We start from the raw sequence: 23,915 nt of genomic DNA on the forward strand, positions 1-23,915 counted from the left end.
TAAATGTTATATTGGAACTTTCTTTTCCAGTACATTGCAAACAAGGTCAGTTCTCAGTCAATTTGTTTACAGTCCAGAGAGTTTACTTATAAAATAAGCAGCTCTGTATTTTTCCTGGCACTTTAGAAAGTTAGAAAGGTAATGGCCAAAATTGCTGAAATATTTCAATGTAAAATATATGCTCCCAAAATATTAAAATAAACTCTGAAAACTCTCCATTCAAGAGTTAAAATTTAAAAGCAAATTGTTGATAAACAGTCTTACAGATCCTAATGCCCAGTAGACATTTGTGATGATAAACAATCTTACCAATCCTGATGCGGACACACACTGCTGATAATTGATCTTACAAATCCTAATGGAGCCACAGAGTGACTTTAAGTGAAAGCAATGAGTAATAAGATTGTCAACAGACATGTTCAGTAAAATAATTTGCTTTTAAATTTTAACTCTTCTGTGGGGAGTTTGAAGACAATTTGCAGTGTTTGTCTGGCTGATTTATATATATCCTCTTACTGTTTTTTTAAATAAAATTTTGTAGGTCATCTGCTGAGGCCCTTTTCTCTGTGTATACTGTCAGAGGTGAGGGATTTGACAATGAGAAGAAGGCCCCCTTTTGCTGTAGCACCCCAATTTTGGAATGTCCTTCCCAAGAAGGCTCACTTGCCAGTGGCACAAACTTTCATTTTTTCTTTTCTTTTTAAGTACCAGGCAACTAAAAAAAATTCTCATATGCATTTTAAGCATTTTAGGATGCAATGCTATACTCACTTTCCTGGGGATAAGTCTCATTCAACACAGTGGGGTATACTTTCGAGTAGATATGTATAGGATTGAGCAGTTGGATCTATTTATGGCTGCTGGTTTTATCATATAGTTATTGTCACTATTTATTGTCATTCTATGTTTAACATATGTAATGTAAATAGAAATATTTTAAATAAGTAAGTAATTTTAAAATATTGCAGTGTTTCAGTAAATTTCACTCTTATCTTTATTAGAGATGTGAAGGACTGGCACCCCCCTCCCATTTCCCCCCCTTTTTCCCCTAAGGAGAAAATAAGGCCCTCAAAAACAAATGTCATTTTTTCTGTTTGCCCCCAGTTTTTTTCCCCAGGCCTTCAAATCTCTAATCTTTATATTGTTTCTATCACTTGTGGCTTGGGACAGTTCTTTTTTCTTATACCTTCTTACCCCCCACCCCCGATGCATATAAAACTGAGCAGGATGGAGAAGAGTGCAGGTAAAGTTATTTTATCTTTTTACAAGGACATGGAAATGGTCTGTGTAGCTGAGATTTCACTATGAAGGGTCCTTCAAATGTTCCAGCAGTTGTAGGGGCTGGTATCTCAAGCAAAAATCATGTAGTCCAGCCAAAACGTTCCTAGTAGATTAGCTCATTTAATAGATAAAACTGGCCAGGCACCATGGTGATAGTGGCATACAGTAAATACAGAGCCAGAGGAATCAAGATTCATCATGCTAGAAAGGGCTGGAAGATGAGGAGTATGCTTACTAAAATTTCATTCTAATGCTTTTGTAATTAAGTTAGCTGAAGTAAATAAAAGGAGAGATCGGCTATATAAACTCCGTGTTCAGGTTGACCAGGGATATGGAAAGGAAGAGTAGGAAGTGACAGCCTAACTCTGCAATGTATAGTGTTATCCATCTTGGCCCCCCCGCCCCACGACATTCCTACATGAAGGAGGCAGAAACCTACCTCATAAGTTTGTTATGAAAAGCATGGGTGGTATTCTCCATCCTGCAGTTCATATTATTTTGGCTTCTGATTCAAGGTCTTAATAAAATCTAGTGTTCAAGAGAGATTGATCTGAACCTTCTACTTTGTTGTCTTAATCTGGAGAGGAGAGGTTTTGATTTTGGAGACATATGTCCTATTTGGCATTCTATAGAGACATGTTTCTTCAGATGGATGCTGAGAGCCAAGTGTTCGGTTTCCCAAAATGTCTTATCTTAGTTTTACTGCCCTTTGAAAAGGTCTGGCTGAAACTCCAAAGACCGATACTGCAAATAGGGGGCGTTTCTGGTTCTATTCTGTAAGGGTACAATCCAGTGTGCTATTTTGGAGGCAGGGACAGGGCCCAAAGTATGTTTATGTGCATATAATACATTTCACATTCTTTAAAAATGAAATTACTTCCAGTGTTATTTCTCATTGAGTTCTGAGAGTATGCAGCATAGGAAGGTTAGGCTAGGACATTTATTTAATTATTTACCTTCTTACTTTTTAAATTTACACTTCACAATATAGGCAATAAAACATTAAATACGAACATTATAAAATATATTATAAATTATATTATAAAGCATATCAGTAAATCTAAGAGCGAACTTAGCTACAAAAAGACTTAACCAGTCTCACTATTTGTAGATGGTGAGAGAGGATTCTTGGTGCATTTCCCCCGGGGGAGTTCCCCATCCATGAGACCACCACTAAAAAGGCCCTGAAAATGACTTTTTGCAGGGATTGCAAGACTTCTTTTTTTTTTAAGTTGGCCTTTGGTTGAATCCTTCTGTTGCACTCTAACCAGATTGTTGGTTTTTCTTGTTGTTTAGTTTACCTGCATTTTTATTATTATAATTTTTTTGAGCTGAAAAGTGGCAAATAAATAAATAAGAACTTAAGAAGAGTCCTGCTGGATCAGACCAAAGATTCATCTTGTCCAGCAGTCTCTTTCTGGTGGACCACCAGATGCTTCTGGGAAGTCCACAAGAAGGGCCTGAAGACAATAGTCCTCCCCTTCTGCCCCACAAATAATATTCAGAGATGTACTGACTGAACCTGGAGGGGTCCACATTTTGAGAAATAACCACTGATAATACTTTTTTGCCCCTATGAATTCGTCTAATCCCCCCCTTTGAAGCCCTTTGAAGCTAGTGGCTATCACCACATCTTGTGGCGTTGAATTCCATAAATTAATAATGGATTGTTTGGAAAATATCAACCTTGCCTGGATTTTAAGATGTACTTTGGAGCTCCTGCTTTCTGTGCCATCATCATGTCTGGAGATGTGCACAAGCACAAGAGACCATACCTTCTTGGTGGTGGCACCATAGTATTGAAATTGGAGTGTGATTTGCATGGCTCCCTCCCTGCTTTTTTCAGGCAGAAGTTAAAAACATGTTTTGTTTTTTAAGATCTAGCTTTGTTGCTCTTCTTAATTGTTTTAATTGTTCCCTTTTATAGATGGTTGTTTTAATTCTGTTTATTTTTTATTCCTAAGGGCACAATCCTATGCATGTTTAGACAGCAGAAAGTCCTGCAACTCCCAGCTATGCTGGCTGGGGAAAACTGGGAGTTGTGGGACTTTTTGCTGTGTAAACATGCCTGAGGTTGCACCCTTAGTATTTTGTTGGTTAACAGTAGATGAACAGGATATAAATATTTATTTATTTATTTATTTATTTATTTACTTTCTTTTTCAACTATATAATTTTACAGGCCTGGAGGGAAATGCTTTTTAACCTTTTAAAATCTGTGTCTGTGGTCCAGCGAGGAGTGCTTGTGTGTGTCTGTTTTTTCTTTCTCCCAGTAGTCGCTTTCACCCGTGGGTGCTGCACGGGAAGACCCTCAAACTTTGATTATATTTTTAGGACACTTCCCAAAGGAGAACCTTTGTACATAGACTGGGCTTTGGGTCCTCCTGACAGTACAGTTTTAAAGTCTGACTTTTTGACCATTTTAAAGCAGGCAGTTAAAGCAGCAAATGTGGCAGTGAGCAATCTTGCTTGTAGAAACGTTCTGAGATTAACTTTTTGTCCTAGCTAGTGTTTATGTATATGTACGCGCACGTGTGTGACAGTTATGTAAGTGCTCTAAATTAAATCAGGTTAGATTGTATCGTAGCGTTCACCGACAACATGGCCTGGACTTTATCATTTTAATGTAAATCTGGTAATCCTGAAGTATTTTTACAAGTGCCCCACACGTGGCCATTTTGAAAACACTGAATACGTTGGCTTCTGCAGTGACTGTGTAGCAAGAGAAATGAAGTGCCAATGTGCCACGTGCCGCTGGGCGCACACATACACATGGGTTTCGTTACCTTGCCCTACCTATTGTAGCTTGGGGCTTAATGGTAAATCTTTGCTCCACCCTCTTCTCCCCATCTCCCCAATACCTGAGTCTGGTCTCTCTTTATTTTGGAAAAGCCCACATATGTTTAGAAAACGGCACATTAGATACGACTATTGTCACAGATAGCCTAAGTGATAAGCGCTTCCAAAAGTACATAAAGCTATGGACACCTTTCGTTGTAGGCTTTGAAGACAGCAGAGGAGGACGCACATTTTGCATGTCGGAGCAATTTTGAAAAGACTTGCATCCATGGAAGAGGTTCAAGACTTAACAGAACAGCCTGTGAGTATAGAAAAGAAACTTCAAGAGGCATAGAAAAAAGGTCTTTGTTTTTCACATGAACGTGTGGTGAGTCTTCTAGAAAATGCACATTGATTCTGTGTCCTATGTTGTTTACAGGAGTTGAAACAGAATTTTTATTGGGGGTCAGCAGTTCATAGACAGGTCATTTATATTATCATAAAATATTCAAAATATTTTAATGATTTTTTTTTTCAGGAAAAGACATTGCAGAAGCCATTTGCAGATATTACTTAAACGTTACACCTTAAACCCCCTATTAATTTGATTGTTCTGTGATGTATTGTTGCAGGAAAGTGAAGTTTTAAATTTAGAGTCTAGCTGTCGTGAGAGTGAGGGGAGTTACTGTTTGCTGACAATTGGAAGCTGCAGCTTTGGCATAGCAACTTCTCACATGTGAAAAATGCAGGCAGAAAGTGCTTACCTTGTAAAACTAAATAAATATTGCTTACAATTATTATGATAATAGTTAATAAGAACAATTTTGCTTTTTAGCAGTGCTTGGTTCATAAAGAACTCTTAGCATTTGTACCTAATTAACACACAAAAGGCTGTTTCTTAGCCTAGTTATATATTTTAGTTTATTTCAGTAGAATGTAAAGCAGGAGTGGGCAGACTTCAGGCTTGCAGGATCAACTTCTGTTTTTTGTTTTGTTTTAGTAGAATCCCAAGCTCCACCAACTGGACCCTGGTGCAAAAGATACACTGTCAGAATTAAAGAATTTTCAGCCTAGGAATTTGTCTTGAAGAGAGCTCACAATTCTTACACATCAAAATCCATTCCTGATCACGCTGTGTTTTCTTAATTTAAGTAGCATAATTTGTGCAGGAGTTTTGTTGCAGCTATTGGAAGTCAGAAAATCTTGCCGATCTATTTCAAATCACACCCAGATCTACCAGTAGATCCAGGTCTACCGTCTGCCCACCCCTGATGTAAAGTATGTGGAACTGTGGGCTGGGCGATAACCAGAGTGGATCCAAAAATAAAGGATGAAAGATTAAACTCCAGAGAACCCTCTGTTCTGACCTTGAGAGCATCACTTTCTTGTGCTATAACTTGAAGGTCAACAATTTAGAACTCAGAGTATTGAGGCATAGGGTTTTGAATGTATGAGCTCTCTATGGAAATTTCTTTTCCCTGGTTTACAAATATGCCATTTTGGGGCTGCCAGCAGCAGCTCTTTGGATAATAATAATTCTTAAGAAGGTGCGTATTGGCAGATGTAATCTCTAAGTTAATTAAGTTCCACATTTGAGAGAGCTTTGTGAATTAAACAGTGTCCTCCATTGCACCCGGAAGCTTATTGTGTGGGGTTTGGGGAATCCTGTATTCTTTCTCGATGTTGGGAAGCTCAGCACTTTTGCAGTATTTCTCTTCCCTTTTTTATTAAGATAGATTTGTATTGTATTTCTATCAACATTAAGAGTTATAAACTTTAGGGAAGAAAGTAAAAAAGTGTGGGCATTTCCAACACTATGCCTCCCCCATCCCTGAATGTAAATGCTATGTGGATAGTGTCATTATATAGTTTAGTCACTAGGTGGCATTGGACTTAGTTGTATCTTGCTGGAGTCAGCAGTTTCCTGTTGCAGTTCTAGTTGGAGAGAGGCAGTCAAGTCTTGCTTAGCTTTCTGACAAAGTGTCAGAAGTTAAGTTTTAAACCGATGGATTCCTAACAAGACAAAGAAAACGGGACAGTTCCCTTCATCGGAAGCCTTCAGCTTTATTAATCCAGCAGCAAGACCTGAATGGGAAGAAAGATTTGCTTTTGCCTGGCCACAAAGAGGCAGGAATTATGCAAGTAAGTTCACTCCTTCATGCTATGGCAAAAGATGCCAGCAGTATTTATAAACCTGAAGAGGGCCATAAGCACAGCTATGGGAACGTTCTCCTCATTTCATCCCCAAGAGGAATGTAGTTTATGAGAGGACCCGCTTCTTTCAAAGAGCCCAGAAACCTGGCAAAATGGTTGAGCCATTTGTTGTGGCTTTGTATGAACAGGCTGAATACTGTGAGTTTGCTGATTAAAAAAACAGGAACCCCTTAGATGGAGACTGGTTCTTAGAATTCTAGTCAAAGGGTTTTCGGTGGAGGAGGGGAATGGAGCAAATAGAGGACTAAACTCTTCACAAAGCTATAGAGGTCACAAGGCAATGAGAGTGGACCAAAACCCAGAACAGGGAGCAACTGCAACACTTGAGTGACTTGGAAGACGTAACCTCTGCTCCACAGATACTAGAAGCAGCAGCACAAGCACTCCTCATGTTTCTGTCCAAAAAGAAAAAAGGGCAAAGGAAAGGCCAGAAAAAGCAATTTTAAAAGCACTCTGTAGCCAAAAAAAAAAAAGTCTTGGGAGCCACCCCTTTTCAGCATGTAACTCCATTGCTGAGGGACCTTCACTGGCTGCCTGTTTGCTACTGAGCCAAATTTAAGGCTTTGTTATTGGTGTATAAACAACTTGGGACCAGGGTATTTGAAAGAGAGCCTTCTCCCTTACCAGTCACTGAGGTCATCAGAGGAGGCACTCCTAATGGTTCCACATGAACTGCTGTCCATTTGGAGTCCACTTGGAGTAGAGCCTTCACTGTGTTGGCTCCATCTGTGTGGAACTCCCTGCCTGTTTATATTAGGCAGGCACCAATGTTTTGTTTTTGGTGGCTGCTGAAGACATTATTATTTAAACAAGCCTTCCTTGACTGATCAGCTGCAGTTTTATTGGCAGAATTTGATTTTATTATTTTATTTATTATTTATTTATTATTAAATTTATTAATTGCCCAACTGGCTGGTCACCCAGCCACTCTGGGCGATGTATATCGTACAATAAAACAGTTTAAAACAATACAATTCTACAGTAAAAACATTTTCTAAAATACCCTAACCCACCCCAAATGCCTGCCTGAACAACCACGTTTTTAATGCACGATGGAAGTTCATTAAAGAGGGGGCATGGCGGAGTTCCCTAGGGAGGGAGTTCCACAGAGTGGGGGCCACAACAGAAAAGGCCCTCTCCCTCGTCCCCACCAATCTAGCTGTCCTGGCTGATGGGACAGAGAGAAGGCCATCCGAAGCTGATCTTGTTAAGCGGCCTGTCTGGTGTTGCTGGAGGCGCTCCTTAAGATAGGCTAGGTACGAAACCATATAGGGTTTTAAAGGTCAAAACCAACACCTTGAGTTTGGCCCGGAAAACAACTGGTAACCAGTGCAACTCCTTCAGCACTGGAGTGATGTGATCTCGCCGGCAGCTGCCTTTAATCAGGTGAGCCGCCGCGTTCTGTACCAGCTGCAGCTTCCGAACCGTCTTCAAGGGTAACCCCACATAGAGCGCATTACAGTAGTCTAAATGAGGGGAGACCAGGGCATGTACTACCGATGGGAGCAGATGGTCGGGAAGGAAGGGGCGCAGCCGCCATATCAGATGGAGTTGATACAGCGCTGTCCGGCTCACAGCTGACACCTGAGCCTCCGTGGACAGCTGTGAGTCCAAAATGACCCCCAGGCTGCGGATCTTGTCTTTCAAGGGTAGCTGTACCCCATTCAACAACAGGTCAACATCCCCCAGCCTCCTCTTGTCTCCCACCAAAAGTACCTCGGTCTTGTCAGGGTTCAGCTTCAGCTTATTCCTCCCCATCCAGCCACTCACCGTCTCCAGACATTTGGACAGGGATTCTACGGCCAACCTTGGTGAAGATTTGAACGAGAGGTAGAGCTGCGTGTCATCCGCATATTGATGACACCGCACCCCAAACCTCCTGATGATAGCCCCCAGCGGCTTCACATAGATGTTAAATAGCATCGGGGAGAGGATGGAACCCTGTGTCACCCCACAAGTGAGTGGCCACGGGTCCGAAACGTCCTCTCCCAGTGCTACCCTCTGGTACTTGCCGGAGAGGAAGGACCGGAACCACCGCAATACGGTGTCTCCAATGCCCAACCCCTCCAGGCGGTCCAGGAGGATACCGTGGTCAACGGTATCAAAAGCCGCTGAGAGGTCGAGGAGAACAAGAGGTCGAGGAGAACAAGGAAGGAGCATTCACCCCTTTCCAAAGCCCTCCTCATAACATCTACCAAGGCGACCAAGGCCGTTTCTGTCCCATGCCCAGGCCTGAAGCCCGACTGAAATGGGTCTAGATAATCAGTTTCTTCCAAGTGTGCCTTCAACTGCATCGCCGCCACCCGCTCAATAACCTTGCCCCAAAATGGCAGATTTGAGACTAGGCGAAAGTTGTTCAGAACTTGAGGATCCAAGGAGGGCTTCTTTAAGAGCGGTCTTACCACTGCCTCCTTGAGGGCTGATGGCATCACTCCCTCCTCAAGGGAGGCATTCACCACTGCCCTGATCCCCTCACCCAGTCTCTCTCTGCAGCCCATTATGAGCCAAGATGGGCAAGGATCAAGTAAGCAGGTGGTAGGCCTTACAGATGAAAGCACCTTGTCCACTTCATCAGGAGGAAGAAGCTGTAACCGATCCCACAAAACCGGTTTGCCACAGGCCGCCTCTTGCTCACTAACTGTATCCACAGCGTGCAGAGTAACACACCTAATCTGATGAATTTTATCTGCGAAGTGCCTTGCCAAGGCCTCACAGGAGGCCTTAGAATGCTCCAGTGGTTCAGGAGCCACTGGACCGACCAGGCTCCGGACCACTTGGAACAGCCTCCTGGGACAGCACTCTGCGGACGTGATAGAGGCAGCATAATATTCCTTTTTTGCTGCCTTCACCGCCACGTGATAGGCTGAAGATACAGCTCTAGCCCATGTCTGATCGTCTTTGGAGCGAGACTTCTGCCACCGGCGCTCTAGCCGTCTCACCTCCTGTTTCAGAGCTCGTAACCGCAGATTGAACCATGGTGCAGTCCGAGCTCTGTTCAGGGGGAGAGGGCGTTTCAGAGCCACCTGATCTAATGCCCCAGTGATTGCGGCATTCCAGCCACCCACCAGGGTCTCGACCGAGTGGCCATTGGTGTGTCCCAGAGAATCCCCAAGGGCGTTCAGGAATCCATTTGGATCCATAAGACGCCTGGGGCGGACCATTTTAATGGGTCCTCCACCCCCGTGGAGGGGTTGTGGAACCGAGAAGTCCAATGTCACCAGATAGTGATCTGACCATGACAAGGGGGTGGTGGATATACCCCCGACTTCCAGATCACTCCCCGCTTCTCCAGAAACAAACACAAGGTCTAGTGCATGACCGGCTACATGGGTGGGCCCAGTTAAAATTTTAAATATTTTAATTCTGTTTTTTAAATTCTTTTTTCTTTTCTTATTGTTCACCGCTTGAGAATCCTATTAGATATAGAGCAGTATATAAATCCTATAAGTAAGTAAATAAATAGGCCTGCCCTTTCAGATACCAACATGTGGAAAGGTTCATAACATTAGACAGGTTTGTCCAGCTAGAGGAGCACAGTGCAGGAAATAGTAAAACAACAACAGCAATGCATTTTGCTATTTGTGTATTACACCCAGATGATGCAAGAACTGACCAAGCACTTGATGGCAATTTTTTCTTGTTTTGTAAAGTCATTAAACTTTCCTGGAGTTATACTATTATAGTTAAACTATTTATACATATTAATTTCAAAATAAACATTAATTTCAAAATAGATTCAGGAATTGATATCACAGTTATTTCAGGAGAGACCTTCACAGGATTCCAGCATCCCCCCAAGACCTACCTATATAAGGCAGAGATTGTTCACATGGCCCAGGGGCTACCTTACCCTGTCTCAAATGGTTTACCACACAAACAAGCAGTTTGAACAGGAGCAGCGTCTGTTTTACTGCACATGTGATACAAGGATGGTGTGATCCTTGGATGATCTCAGTTGTGGAGTAGCTGTCAGAATGGGACTACAAAAGCTGTGGGAGAAATAGAAAAAATGTTTGGTCTCCTGTGGACATTGTTTTAAGACCTGATGCCAAACCATACAGTGTACAGATACCCCACAGAATCACAATTCCCTTACTCCACAAGGTGCAAATGGAGCTGGAAATGCTGAAGGAACATGGCATCACTAAGGATATCACTGAGCCTACACTATGTTGTGCACCAGTGCTCCCAGTCATCAATAAAAATGGGTAAATTCACATCTGTATAGATCAGTCTTCCCCAATCTGGTGTCTGCCAGATGTTTTAGACTTCAGCTGCCATGAACCCCCCCAGCCAGTATGGCCAATGGTCAGAAATGTTGGGAGTTGTAGTCCAAAAAATCTGGAGGGCATCAGGTTGGAGAAGGCTGATGCAGATCTTTAAAACTTTAATAAAGCTGTAGCCAGAGAAAGATATGTACTTCCAGCGGTAGAAGTCCCTCCCCTGAACATGGCAGAAGCCGAAGTATTTTCCAGATTAGATACCCCAAGCAGTTTCTGACAAATACCTTTGGCAAACCAGAGTGCTAAACTGAATACATCTATCACATTATTTGGGAGATTCTGTTTTCAGTGTTTACCTTTTGGAATCACAAGCGCTTCTGAGATTTTTCAGAGGAAGATTACAGAGCTCCTCAATGGCATAAAAGGAGCAATTGTCTTCATGGATGACATCTGAATACATGGTATATCACTGGAGCCCAGGACAAAACGTTGGCCATCGTCTTGCATAGGATCCATGAATCTGGCCTTAAACTAAGCAAGGAGAATTCTTGGAATAAATAATTGTACAACATGGGAGAAAGCCATGCCCAGAGAAAATGCCATCAGAGAGCTGAAAATACCAAGTAATGCTATATAACTGAGAGGATTTCTGGGAATAGTGTACTATGTAGGTCAGGCTTGGGGAACATCTGGCCCACAAGGGTTCCCCATCCAGCCCACTAGCTCTTATTTCTGATGAACTTTTCCCTATCAGGACAGGGGGCAGGACCTTGGGAGGAACTTGCTGAGTGATTCAGGCCTTCTTATGTCTGAGACTTGTCCTGCTTACTTCTGAGTAGATATGCAGAGGATTGCTCATGCTTACTTCTGAGTAGACGTGCAGAGGCTTGGTATTTGGGACGCTAATTTAAAGTGCTCCTGTGTGATTCAGTCCTACTTACTTCTGAGTAGACATGAAGGTGCTGTCCTGCTTACTTATGAGTAGGCTTAAATTCGGTAAGAATCACATCTTGGCGCTGCTCACTCTGCCTTAGGCCCTGCCAGATGGCGTGTGGACCCTGATACCTTTCCCAGATTGGAATTCAGCCTTCAGGCTGAAAAAGGTTCCCCACCCCTTTTCTATATAAACATTTTTCACTGTGCAGCAGTTGCTGATTGGAGATCAGAGCTTTGCCTTGCCAGGAGAACGGGTGAAGCTGGTGGGCAAGATGGAGAAACCCTGCAGACCATATATGATCCACAGGCCAGAAGTTCAAACAGGTTTCAATAATATCTACAGTCTCAGCAGGAACCTGCTTCTTCTACCATCAAAGGAATAACAACGGATATTATTAATGTCATATTCCACCAAATTGTCATGACCTAATTGTCATATTCCACCAAATTGAGAGCACCATGCATTGTACTGTTATTTGCTGCCTTTTATAAATCTATACTGACCTGTTGAGATAATATATATATATATATAAAAATTCTTCATAGCACTAAAATTCTTGGCTGAGTTGATAAAATAATTGATAACAAACAGGCCTTTTGTTTTTGTCATATCCTTGATATTTCTAGTTAGTTTTTTCAGCATACATATCCTATTAGCATATATAACTTATTTATTTCTGGGATTACCTCAGTCAGTTATTTGGAAAACTATAGAAGATATAAATATAATTGAATCCTGCCTGTTTCATAGCCTTCTAAATTCTGCTTCACATTGAAAGGAAGTGGGTTTTTTCCTACATAGAGAGTACTAATGCTGAGCCGAATATTCCCCCTCCCCCATTTGAAACCACAATCAGAGGCTGCAAAAGTGAGGGAAGAGCCATTAAGAGAGCTTATTTAGCTGGAAGACTCTCTTATCTATTAGGAATGTAACCAAACATATTTAAGAACCTTTAAGCAATCTCAGCCTATTATTGGAAGAGTGACATTTTATTCCCTTTTCTTAAAAATTCTCCTTAATATAAACATCTTTTGTTCATTTTGAAAGTTGTCTCTACTGGTGGTGTCGTTCCCATGCTTACACCATAGGAACCACCCCGCCCCCCCACAGCAGGAATCTCAGTATTTTCGGGGGCTGAGGACTTAACTTGGAAAGCTTTGGTGGCAGAAGCTTTTTCTTCTTTTAAATTTTGCTTTGCCACTAGCAACACTTGTCTTGAAAGCCAGTGTGGTGTAGTGGCTAGCGTGTTGTACTGGGACTCGGGAGATCCAGGTTCTAGTCCCCACTTGGCCATGAAGCTCATTGGGTGACTTTGGGCCAGTCACTGACTCTCAGCCCAACCTACCTCACAAGATTGTTGTGAGGGTAAAATGGAGAGAAGGATCATAGATGTTGTCTTGGGCTCCTTGGAGGAAAGGTGGGATATAAATGTAATAAATAAATAAATACTGATGCCAAGCAACAATTCTCCCCCCCCCCCAACACAAAATGCCTCCCTTGAAATAAAGCTATATCATTGAAACAGTTTTGTTCCAGGGACCTTGTTGGGGAGGCAGAACGATGCCTCCAGAGCCACCATATATCCCCCCTCCTCGCAAAATGCTCCTTGGAATTGGCAGTATAGGTTGGATCTAGACTTAAGTCATACTTCATGTAGACCCATTAAAATCTTTAGGACTTAAGTCAGTCATGACTAACATGAGACCCATTTATTTCAGTGGGTCTACTGTAGGTATGACTAAGTTTGGATCCAACCATATGTCATGATGTAGCAGTGTTCCAAGGGGAAAATGGCTGCCGGACCTCTGATAGGAGCGCCACCGTTTCTTGAAGCAGAGGAATAACGACATGACAAAGGGGGGAAACCATCTGCCACTGCCACCGCTTTTCAAGGTGAGCCTCACCATGCCAGAAAATAGTGCTAATTCCTCTCACTGATTCCTTTACACTGCACTGATTGCTTTCCATAAGTGGTGGGTTCTGCCAGTTCTGTTGCACAAGTGGGACCTACAGCTTACACCGGGGATATTTAGCAACTCCTAAGGAAGCTTCAAAACAAGCTCCGCCGACCTGCCTCCTCCCAGAATTTATTTATTTATTTATTTACTTACTTACAATATTTGCATACTGCTCTACAGCCAAAGATTTTGGAGCAATGAACAGCAGATAGGATAAAGGAGTAAAAACTGTGTTAAAATAATTACTATTTTTAAAAAAGAATTCTGATAACCCAAGTTCTGATGAAACTGTGGCTGGTCACTCAAGGAAGGCTTCCTGAAATAATGTTTTCAGGAGGCACCGGAAGCAAAATGATGTTGGCACTGCCTGACCTCCAAAGGCAGGGAATTCCATAGGAAGGGGGCCACCACACTGAAGGCTTTTCACCTGGTGGACTCCAATTAGGCCATAGGTCCATGTGGAACCACCAGGAGCATGCGTTTCGTCTCATTTCAGGTTGCCCCGGAAGCCATAAATCGCCATTGTGCAAGTGGTGCGGGCTGCTTGTGCAATAGAAGTAGTGGGTTGTAAGAGAATTGCCCCATTGGATTCTGGCCTTTGAGATTTTATCTGCCCCTTCTGCGACTTGTAGGCTTTTCTACCTTTTGCCTTCCCCAGTTTTTCTGAAAAAGTTCCAACTGTCAGAATATTCACAGTAACAGAGTTCAGTTTATTTAAAGGAGTTGGATTTTTCCTGCAGAGGAAGCTGTTCATGGAAATAGTTGGGCTTCCAGTGGTTTGAATCCCAAACTAGGTAAAATTGAGGAAGGAGCTTTTTAAAAATGTAAACAGCTTCTCCAAGTGGCCAGTTCTGTTTTGGCTGATATTTCTTCTGCTTCCTTGGATGAGCTGGCATAACATTTATGTAAGTGTTCTAAATAAAAGGTTAGATTGTATCCGTTCCGTTTATTGACATAATAACCCAGACTTAGTAATGTAATATAACTTCACCAATACTAAATGCTGTTATTCCAGCACAGATAGCTATCATATTGCAATTGCTATAGACTTGTGGCACATGTAGAGAAGTGAAGGTCTGGGGAAAAAAACTGAGACATTTGCTCGGCGGCGGGGGGAGGCAGACTCCCCCCCCCGAGACTTCTTGTTTGTTTTCTGAAAAACTGAACAATATTGGATTATGAAATATTTTCTTTCAGAACGATAAAATGTTTAAGACAAGATGTTACGTTCATATTTTGCCACTCAGCCATTACAAAGTGATTTCTAAAAACTACATAAATCGAAGATTTTTATAGGAATACTGGAGATGTAAAATTTCTGTAAATATTGGGGTCACGGGGAAAAATATTATTCTCGCCACAGCCACCACATGCAATGGAATATTATGTGTGTTGTCTCATTTATGTTTCTTTAAAAAATATTGAGTCTTAGGTCTATGGAACTTACTGCCACAGTTTTTAATAAAGCTTCCAATTAGAACTCACTGCTAGGGAATGCTGCCTCAGCTATAAAACCTTTAACTGCTACTACCAAAATAAAACCTCCATACCTAAAAGAAACTAAGTGGTTTGGTTCCTATGGTGTAGCCATGGGAATGACACCAGCACTAGAGACAATGTTCAAAATGAACAAAGCATGTTTATTAAGGAGAATTTTTAGAAAAGGAAATAAAATGTCACTCTTCAAAAAATAGATTGAAATTGCTTAAAGGTTTTTAATATGTTTTTTTACCAGTCCTAATAGGTAAGAGAGTCTTCCCTAGCGAAATAAGCTCTCTATAGCTTTTCCTTCAGACCAGATTTCCCTTAACTCCACCCCAACCAATTCCTCAAAAAGCAGAACAGATGCTATATATATATCTTTCTCTGCTTCAAGCTCTTCCTGCTTCTTCTGGTTTCTAGGATGACTCAGGTATTTCAAGGACTACTTGCTGAAGTTCCCTTTGGACATAAAATAGGAACCTAAATTTATTATATATAATTTGGTTTGCTCATAAAAGTATCATGGTTGGTATATTCACTTTAAAAGTATAGTCTATTCAGACACCACTTACAAATGTACTGAGCTTACTTTTAAATGTTTTTTTAATGTTAATGATAATTTTATGAACAAGCCAAGTAATACACATTTTTGCTTTTAACGTGACTTCAGATCTGTAAAGAGTGCTAAAACAATAATTATTGTTGTATATTTTCCTCCCCCCCCCCCAATTTCTGTTTTCCCCCAAACCACCCAGGAAAAATACCAATTTTCCCCCCATAGCTTCAACATATCTGGAAATTTTACGCATCTAGCCACGTGTCAGCTATGCAGGAAACTTAAAATGTCTTCTCTGTACCTGTTGTTAGAGCACAAGGCTTAATGGCAAAGCTTTGGTAGATCCTTTCCAGAGAGGATGGTCTTTCATTGCCATTTTTAAAGTGAGATTGGAAAGGTAGAAGCAGATAGTATAGGCTTAGTTCAAACAATCCTTCAAAGCATGGGCCCTAACATGAAGTCTGAATTCTCAAACTATGGTTAGCGCTTGCTCTCCAAACCAGAATTGGAAACTCAGCTCAAACTATTGTGAATTCTGAATTGAACCACTGAGACCTGGGAACCACTTTTCCTATTGACCTGGTTTGCATATCACAGCAGCACATTTGGCAGCAAATCATGGGTTATGATGATTTGCTACCAAATCACACTCATGATTTGTGGGGCTGTGAGCCGCTTCTGGTTTTCAGAAACAACCTAACAGCCTCCCATTTGTAGGACACTTTGTGTTGTTTGGACACTTTGGGTTGTTCATGTGTTAAACAACACAAAGTGTCTGGGTTCGGATGTCATGCCAACAACCTACAAAAGGGGCGTTTGTAGGTTGTTTCTGAAAACTGGAAGCGGCTTGTGCGCAGTGACATGCGAATAACCCCATTCTTTCCAGTTTGCTGACTGCCAAAACTGGTTTTTTAAATTAACCTTTAGCAATGATAAACACTGCTGGAATATTTAGGATTCAGGATTTCTCAAAGCAGAGTTCTTGTTTGCAACAACTCATAGTCATGACTGTGTGATTCTAGTTGCAAACACAGAATTTGATTTTGGGTTCAGAATTTAACATCCTGAGGATCTTGGCTTTCTAAGAATCACCTAGAGATAACATGAAGGGGTGATCCTTTGCTGAAGCCCATCAGAATTTTGGTAAACCTGCCCTCCATGGGTCAAAGAGGGGTGTAATTCAGATATTCAATCTTCTGCCCAGGAAGATTCCAAAAGCATGACCTGTTCTTGCTTTTTTGAAAAACGTTGGCTCTATTCAGACATGACGGGGAGCTGGTTTCCCACTATGAGAATGAGCCATAGCAAGCCTTGGGCTCACGTACTCCCTTCTCTACCCATTTGTTCCCATGAAGGGAAGCTTTTGGTTTCAAACTAGCCACAGTTCCCCATGATGTCCACACTCTGAGAACTGTGGTTTGTTTAAAGTATGACCAGTGGGAACAACTCAGGTTTTAACTCTGTAATTTGAATCTGGCTTGTTGTCATTGACCATCGTTTAAACAAACCAGTTCTCTGCATTTTGTTGGCATGGGGAACTGTGGTTAATTTACATGGAAGCTTTCTATCACCTCGCAGGCATGAAAGAAGAGGAAAGGGGAGGAAGAAGCACATGAGCCTCAAGCTCACCGCAACTCATTCTCATTCCCACTATGTCTGAACCGAGCCTTTGTGACTCATTTGCTATTGTTGATATTTAGCCAAACATAAGTACCTTTATTTACTGCCAATAATGTGGAGCCATTTCTTCGTAGTAAGGAGTTGTGTCAGCAATATTTGACTAACCTGGTATCTTTGAACGTATCTGTCTCTGCAGATGAAAAAAGCTAAGATGCAGGAATCAGGCGAACAGCTGTTAAGGTGTGTGATCCTTGAATCAATTGTTTTAATGGTGCTTTTCAAATTTCTGTGAGGTTTGGGATCATTTTGCGGGGGGGGGTATTTTTTCTTTAAAAGTGCGGGCTAGGGGGAGCTATTGCTCTCTGTATTTTTCCTGTGCCTTGTTTTAGTCTTTATTGGACATTGCAAGCCTTACGTCACTAAGTGTCACAACAATCCTGTAAAGTAGGTCACTCCTGTTGACATTTCACAGATGGTGATCAGAGAAAAGAGCACTCTCTTTTCCAGACCCTTGTGCGAATTTGGTGAGCAGAGGCTGGAGCCAAATGCAGAGAGAAGACAGATGCAGCACTCCCATGGATCAAATTATTTCATAGAGAAAGGGCCATTGAACACGCACGCAACAGCCACTACTTTAAAGTTGTCTCCTTGGTGGCTTCCTCCACGTGGAAACTGTTGTGTGCAACACTTTGCCATATGGACTGGGTTTTCCCCCAAGCTGTAGGTTATCGGTTCAGATTTAATGTCAAATCACAGTTTGCCTAAAATGTGGCAGTTTTCAAACCACCTTCAAGCTGTGGTTTCAGATCCTGGTTTGGCTGCCACTCGCAAACCATGGGTTGTTGGATGTTGTTGGTTCAGACATCAGAAGAAACTTCAACCATCTCACCGTCTCATACTTTATGGCTACAATCCTGAGCACCCTTACTACGGAGTTACCATTGAATACAGTGTACCAATTCAGACATAACAACAAACCACAGAATGTGCAAGTGTGGCTTCAGGTTAGTGAACTCCCACCTCCTCTTTCCCCTCATGTGCATGCAAGGGGAGGAGTTTTAAAGCTTTTTGGCATGGTTTGTCACAAAGTGCAGTTTCCCATTTCATCTGAAGATGGGAATCTGTGGTATGTACAAACTAGGATACCGCATCATGTCACAAGCAGCGGAGGGGGAGTGTACAAGCCTGAGGCTCACCAGTCCATGCCAGAGTGAGTCTCTTCCACTCCATTAATTTATGTATCGTATCAACAGGCAAACATTTTTGCTACAGTTAAATGTCAGCTCAAACGGATACAATAATCCCGTTTGTGTTGATTCCTAGGAGCTGTTTGATATCCATGAAAACACTTTGGGTTGGATTCAGACTTAGACATACTTGAAATAAGTCCCATTGATTTCAACCACAGTTTGAAGCTTGTTTGCAAACCACAGTGCTAACTGTGAAGCTGACTGCTGGGCAGAATGAACATGGAAGCAGACAAGCACGTCTAACACCGGGTTTGCCTGCTGTATGCCTGGAAGTGTAAACCATGGTGTGGCTTCCTAACTATGGCTAGCACAAGCCATGGTTTGGCACCATGTCCAAACTGAGCAAGTGCTTCTGTACTACGAAGTCTAGTAACAGCTCCTGTATCTGTATTGATTGTTTCAGGCAAGTAAACAGCACCGACAGTAGTGATCAGAAACCTGAATCCTCAAGCCTTGGTTCAAACCTGTCCATGTCCAATGAAAGTAAGTGGGCTTCTTTATCTTTGTGCTTGATTAGAAGAACTGGGTGGGTTTGTGCACCTGAATTGTGCATAAAAATCCTTGTAATTTCCAAAGGCATACAATAGCCTATCCCATCCCAGTGGTTGGACTTCAGCTCCCATCATCCCCAACCAGCATGGCCAGTGGTCAGTAATGTTGGGAGTTGTAGTCAAAAACATCTGGAAGGGACCCAGTTGTGGAAGGCTACAGTAGGGGCTCATGCTCATTTGCTCAGGAATGCCTCCACAGAATCCCCAAATACATTTTAAAGCTCTCTTAAGTTTTACAATAATTGTTTGGGAGTTTTGGTGTAGAAACCGCTGAAAGGAAACTTCAGTAGGAGATCGCATGTATCTTAGGGCTGAGACAGAAATTAAAAAATTGGCAATTTTTGTGGGTGGGCCACATCTTTTCTCTCTCCCTCTATATCACCCCAAAACTATGTATTTCTCTCTCTCTCTTTTCCTTCCTCTTACACACACACTCAGTCACCCCCTTCCCCACATACCCATCCATTTGCAGACACCCATTTACACACCCCATTCATTCGTCACATGAGCACACACACATCCCTCCCTTCTCCACTCATACCCCAGCTTCCAAGGTTGCTGTGCAGCCTTCTCTATGACCCCCCAGTCCTCCCTGCCAGCCCCGCAGTGACTTTGCAGTTCTTTCCAACCCACCCCAAGTTGCATCACAGCTCTTCATGCCAGTTCTCTAGTCGCCCCGCAACCCTTCTGAACCCACCCTGGGTTGCTGCACAGCCCTCTCCGCCAGATTCCAGGTTGCCTCACAGCACTTCCCCAAGTTTACTAGGCAGGCAGTAGCAGGAGCCCTTTTCCTTTCTTTTTCTCTCCTTTCTTTTGGTGTGGAGAGGAGAGACGTTTTAGCAGGCAGCCCAGCCAGTACACTCTAAAGCAAAGCACCTGGCCACGTGAAGCCCAGAGGCATCCTGGGGAAAGGAAAATGGCTGGAGACTGTAAACCAGGAGCTCCACTTTGCAGTTACCCCAGGCATATTGTAATTGCGAGAGGATCTTGGTGGGTGTCCGGCTAGAAGACACTGGGTGCAATGGTGTCCACAGTACCTGTTGGTAGGGATGCTGGAGAAATCCGCTGCGGACTCAGATGAGGCCAGATTCCAGAGAATCCAACCTCCAAAGTCTGCAGCAGACCGGCTGCACTCACCTCCACATCTGCAACAGTTCCTGCAGGAGTGGCTGTCCAGCTTTTGAAAAGACTCTAGGCTAATGCTGGCTGCCATTAGCCTATTGCAGGAAAATTACAGCTGTAAATGGCGTAGTTTATATCATTTGTGGCTGTAAAGCACCTACTTTTACGTAAATATAGCCATTAGCCTATCCCATCTTTTAAAAAGTGGAGAGCGGCCTCCATGAACTCCAACAGATGCGGAAGGGCTCCAGAGAAATCTCTGGGGCCTCAAGCAGCCCGGATTTCCCTGTGGTGGGACCCTGTCCCGAACCGGGCTCTTTGCCCATCCCTACCTGTTGGGGGGCCCAGATCTAAACCGTGGTTTGGATCATCACAAATGCTCTTGCGCTTCTCCTCCCCTCTCCTCCACATGCATGAGAGGAGGAGCGTAAAAACTTCCAGTTCTGATTTAGATATGTATTGTTTGCATCGGAACACATAGCTCTAAATACAACTGTGTAACAAAGAGCATTTCTCTTTGCTGTTTGTGTTAACAGCTTTTAAGAAATTGTTCTTAATTATTTGCATGTAATTAAGTATGTATATATATTTCGCAGTTATGCCATGCACTGACTACATCTCAAGGTCATCAAATGAATATACCTCACAGATGTATTCTGCAAAGTAAGTTGAATAGTTGAATTCAGCATGTTCAATTGTTTATTTCTCCAAGATGTTCAATACAGTTAAGCTTTCATAATGGGTAACTCAGTGGGTGAAGGGCTGTTTAGATTAAAATAATCTATAGACAGTTTGCATTCACAGCACAGCATTCACTCTCAGTTCCATGGCATCTTTGTCCATCATTCCTAAAAGTATCCTTTAAACAGCAAGAGGGGTGACCTCTTTGTAGTTTAAAAGATTGAGGGCAGGGGGAATTGGCTGTGAGCATACCTTCTCGAAGCCCCCTCCTTTGTTTTTTCATTTCTTTTCTTTTTTTTAGGTAGGGAGACAGAGTAGGCTGCATTTCTAGGCATTGAGCACTATCCCTGGGTTTTCTGGCTACAGTGATGTTTCTGAAGATAGCCATAGTTTCCTCTCTCTCCTCCAGGGAGCAAGTGTGCTTATGATGTTGTTATAAGCATTTTTACCCTGGTCTTCAGCCAAAAAGGCCCACAGAGCAGCTTATGTACAATCCATAAAACAAGATAGCCCTTGCCCGCTAGGGTACAGTCTAAAAGACGTGACACAAAAGGAAAAGATGGGGAGGGAAGAGGAAAATGGCAAACTCGGGGACTAATTCTAAAAATTCTTATGTTGTAGTAATATTACATTATCAGGACGAAGGGGAGGTGATTGTCCCTGTCCTGGGCAGACTCTGTGTCTGGTGTCAGCTTGATGGCCAAGTTGAGTTTGGGGGTGGGAGGGCTCTCCTCTCCCCAGTACAACTCAGCAGGCTGTTTACTTCATAACACCCCTTAATGTCAAGGCATTTTTGTTTTTTGTTTTTGTTTTTTAACAGGCCCTATGCACATGTTCTTTCTGTACCTGTGTCTGAAACGATGGCCTCTTATTCTGGTCAGACTCAGTACCAAGCACTACAGCAGTCACAGACTTATGCTGTTTATCCTCAGACAACCCAAGCCTATGGACTACCTCCTTTCGGTAAGTGTGCAGAAGCTGTCTGAGGATGTCTGCACTTATTGTGCATTTAAAGTGTACCCTTAAAATGTTTTACCTGTATGTCTGAAAATATGACTGTGACAAATGGATGTAGTAGGGTTTTTTTTACCGTGTATATCAGCTTTCCCCAACCTGGTATCCTCTAGCTGTGTTGGACTATTAGCTATGTTCCCAATGCCATTGGCCATGCTGGCTGGGGATGCTGGGAATTGTCATCCTGGCTGGGGGTGATGGGAGTTGTAGTTCTGGAGGGTACTACTAGATTGGGGAACGTTGGTGGACAAGGACCTACAAGGACATGTGCACAACATCATGGGTGGGCAACCTCTGGTCCACAGGCCTAATCCGAGCCACAGAGGTTACCCATCTGACCCACAGAGGCTTGGGCTCCCTCAGTGGGCCGTGCCCACTTCCCTCCCCGAGTACTGCCCCCTGGCCTGAAGGCTGCTGGGGGCTTTGGGAGCAGGCTGCTGCTCCACCAAACATGTAGCCACAATTTGGCAGCACTGCAACAACAGTGGAAAAAGCATCATGAATTTCTTCTTTTAAAAGGTGTCGTCCCCCCCACCGAATTTTGCAGAAAATTCTGGTTTAATGTCTTTGCTCTCATTGGTTGTAAATCTCTGGTCCTAATTGTGATAGATGTTTAAATTGTTTTAGTGGCTTAATGGTTTTTACTATTATTGTAAACCATCTTAGGGACGTTTGTTAGGGCTGAGAGGCAGATTAGAAATGTTCTTATATATAAATAGATTGGCACAACATCAGGATCCTTCTCTGTACATAGGAAGTTGCCTTATACCAGGTCAGGTAGTTTGTACATTGCCTGTGTACTAGAAGGTTACTGCCTACTCCTAATGGCAGTGGTTCTCCAGGTGCTAGGCCAAGGTCTTGCCCATCACCTGATCTTTCTAATGCCAGGAATTGAACCTGGCACCTCCTCTATGCAAAGCATGTGATCTGCCACTAAGTTGTGGTGCCTTTTAACCCCATGCACCTAATAAGCTGTGAGCTAGGATGAATTAGCATGAATTTGGCATGAATTAGTTAGCATGAATTTGGATCATTTGAAATATAGTTGCCGATAGAGATCAGAAATAGATGAAAGGCTTGCAGATAGGAATGTTGGAGAAATCCGCAACACAACAAAATGAGTTTGGATCTTTATGAATCGAACCTGTGGATTCTGCAGTGGAGCAGCTTTTCTCCTGTTGGGTGGATTCCGTGGACTTGCGGACTGTTTTTTTTTGCCTTTGGGAAATTGGCGCAAATTTCATTGTAGAAAAATACGCAGTAAAGTTTGTAAAACAGCCAAAAATGTTCATTCCCCCCATAGGCTAAAGCGGGAAAATGTGCATTTTGGGGGGATCTGTGCATTTGTGGGAATTCACTCATTTTTGCATGTGTGAATTTGCACACATTTGCATTAGCACAAATTCACATTTGTGCAAATTCAGAAACTAAAAAAAAATCCAATTCCGTTGATGGGCAGATGACAAAATGAAAGGCACCTGAAAACCTGTGAAACAGACGGAATGGATTTTACACAAGCCATACATCCCTGTTTACAGATGAATAGTGCAGAAGGGAGTTGGGTCTAGTTGCACTTGTATGTGGCAAAGGAGAGATTGGCCAAGATAAATAACATTTTACAAGATGGGTTTAAAAAAACCCACTGGTTTATTTTGTGTGCACTGGTTTGGCTTGTTAATGTGTGTACTATACTCTTGTGTTTATCACTCATGTATGCTCCTCAGTAATAGAAGACCTTGGAAACATCATGCAATAATTATAATTGAATGGGTTGCTTCAGAAATCACCCCCCTCCACTTCCCCACCAAATGGTATGTTGTACCACAAGAACAGCTCTGTTGCTTTCAGAAAGGAGGCAGCTGCTTGTAAGATTGTATTCCACATAACCGAGTCACTGTACTGAAACCGCAATAATCCAGAGGGTGATGAGCAACTGTTTAGCATCAGGCTGGTAATAGCTTCATCAGCAGTGTGTCAGCACATTTCTTTCTTGGAAAGGCTTGGAAATTTAACTTTCTCACACCTCTCCTCCTTTTAATTATTGGCTAGCTTGTTTCTTCTTTTTCTTCCTCTTTGACTCTGCTTTTTTTTCTAGGCCTGTGCCTCAAGACTTACTTGCACATGCAAAATTAACAATTTTCTATATTTAGGCAATGGTTTTGTCACTTGAACACACAGGCGAGAATCATTCCAGTGGGGTCTGGCCTAGAGCACAGCCGATTTTGTTTGTAACTGGTGCAATTTATCT

General features: G+C 42.5%; 1 protein-coding gene across 5 annotated transcripts in view; it reads left to right on the forward strand.

The window, feature by feature from the left end:
* The window catches only part of EYA3 (EYA transcriptional coactivator and phosphatase 3), a 90,930-nt gene that overhangs the window by 33,950 nt on the left and 33,065 nt on the right, over positions 1-23,915 (forward strand). For 2 of the 5 annotated variants that reach the window (XM_084815532.1, XM_084815536.1), the window contains exons 2-6: positions 4,282-4,381; positions 17,246-17,289; positions 18,703-18,782; positions 20,569-20,635; positions 21,474-21,616. In XM_084815532.1, coding sequence (XP_084671658.1) covers positions 4,349-4,381; positions 17,246-17,289; positions 18,703-18,782; positions 20,569-20,635; positions 21,474-21,616 — 367 coding nt within the window. In that variant the 5' untranslated portion in view covers positions 4,282-4,348. Of the gene's footprint in view, positions 1-4,281; positions 4,382-6,126; positions 6,202-11,030; positions 11,120-17,245; positions 17,290-17,910; positions 18,054-18,702; positions 18,783-20,568; positions 20,636-21,473; positions 21,617-23,915 lie in introns of those variants that run through there. The other 3 variants (XM_084815533.1, XM_084815534.1, XM_084815535.1) reach the window with 3 other exon arrangements.

The sequence above is a fragment of the Heloderma suspectum genome, chromosome 10 (genome assembly GCF_057233095.1).
Source record: "Heloderma suspectum isolate Gila_16-S chromosome 10, 16-S_ref, whole genome shotgun sequence".
Taxonomy (NCBI): Eukaryota; Metazoa; Chordata; class Lepidosauria; order Squamata; family Helodermatidae; genus Heloderma; species Heloderma suspectum.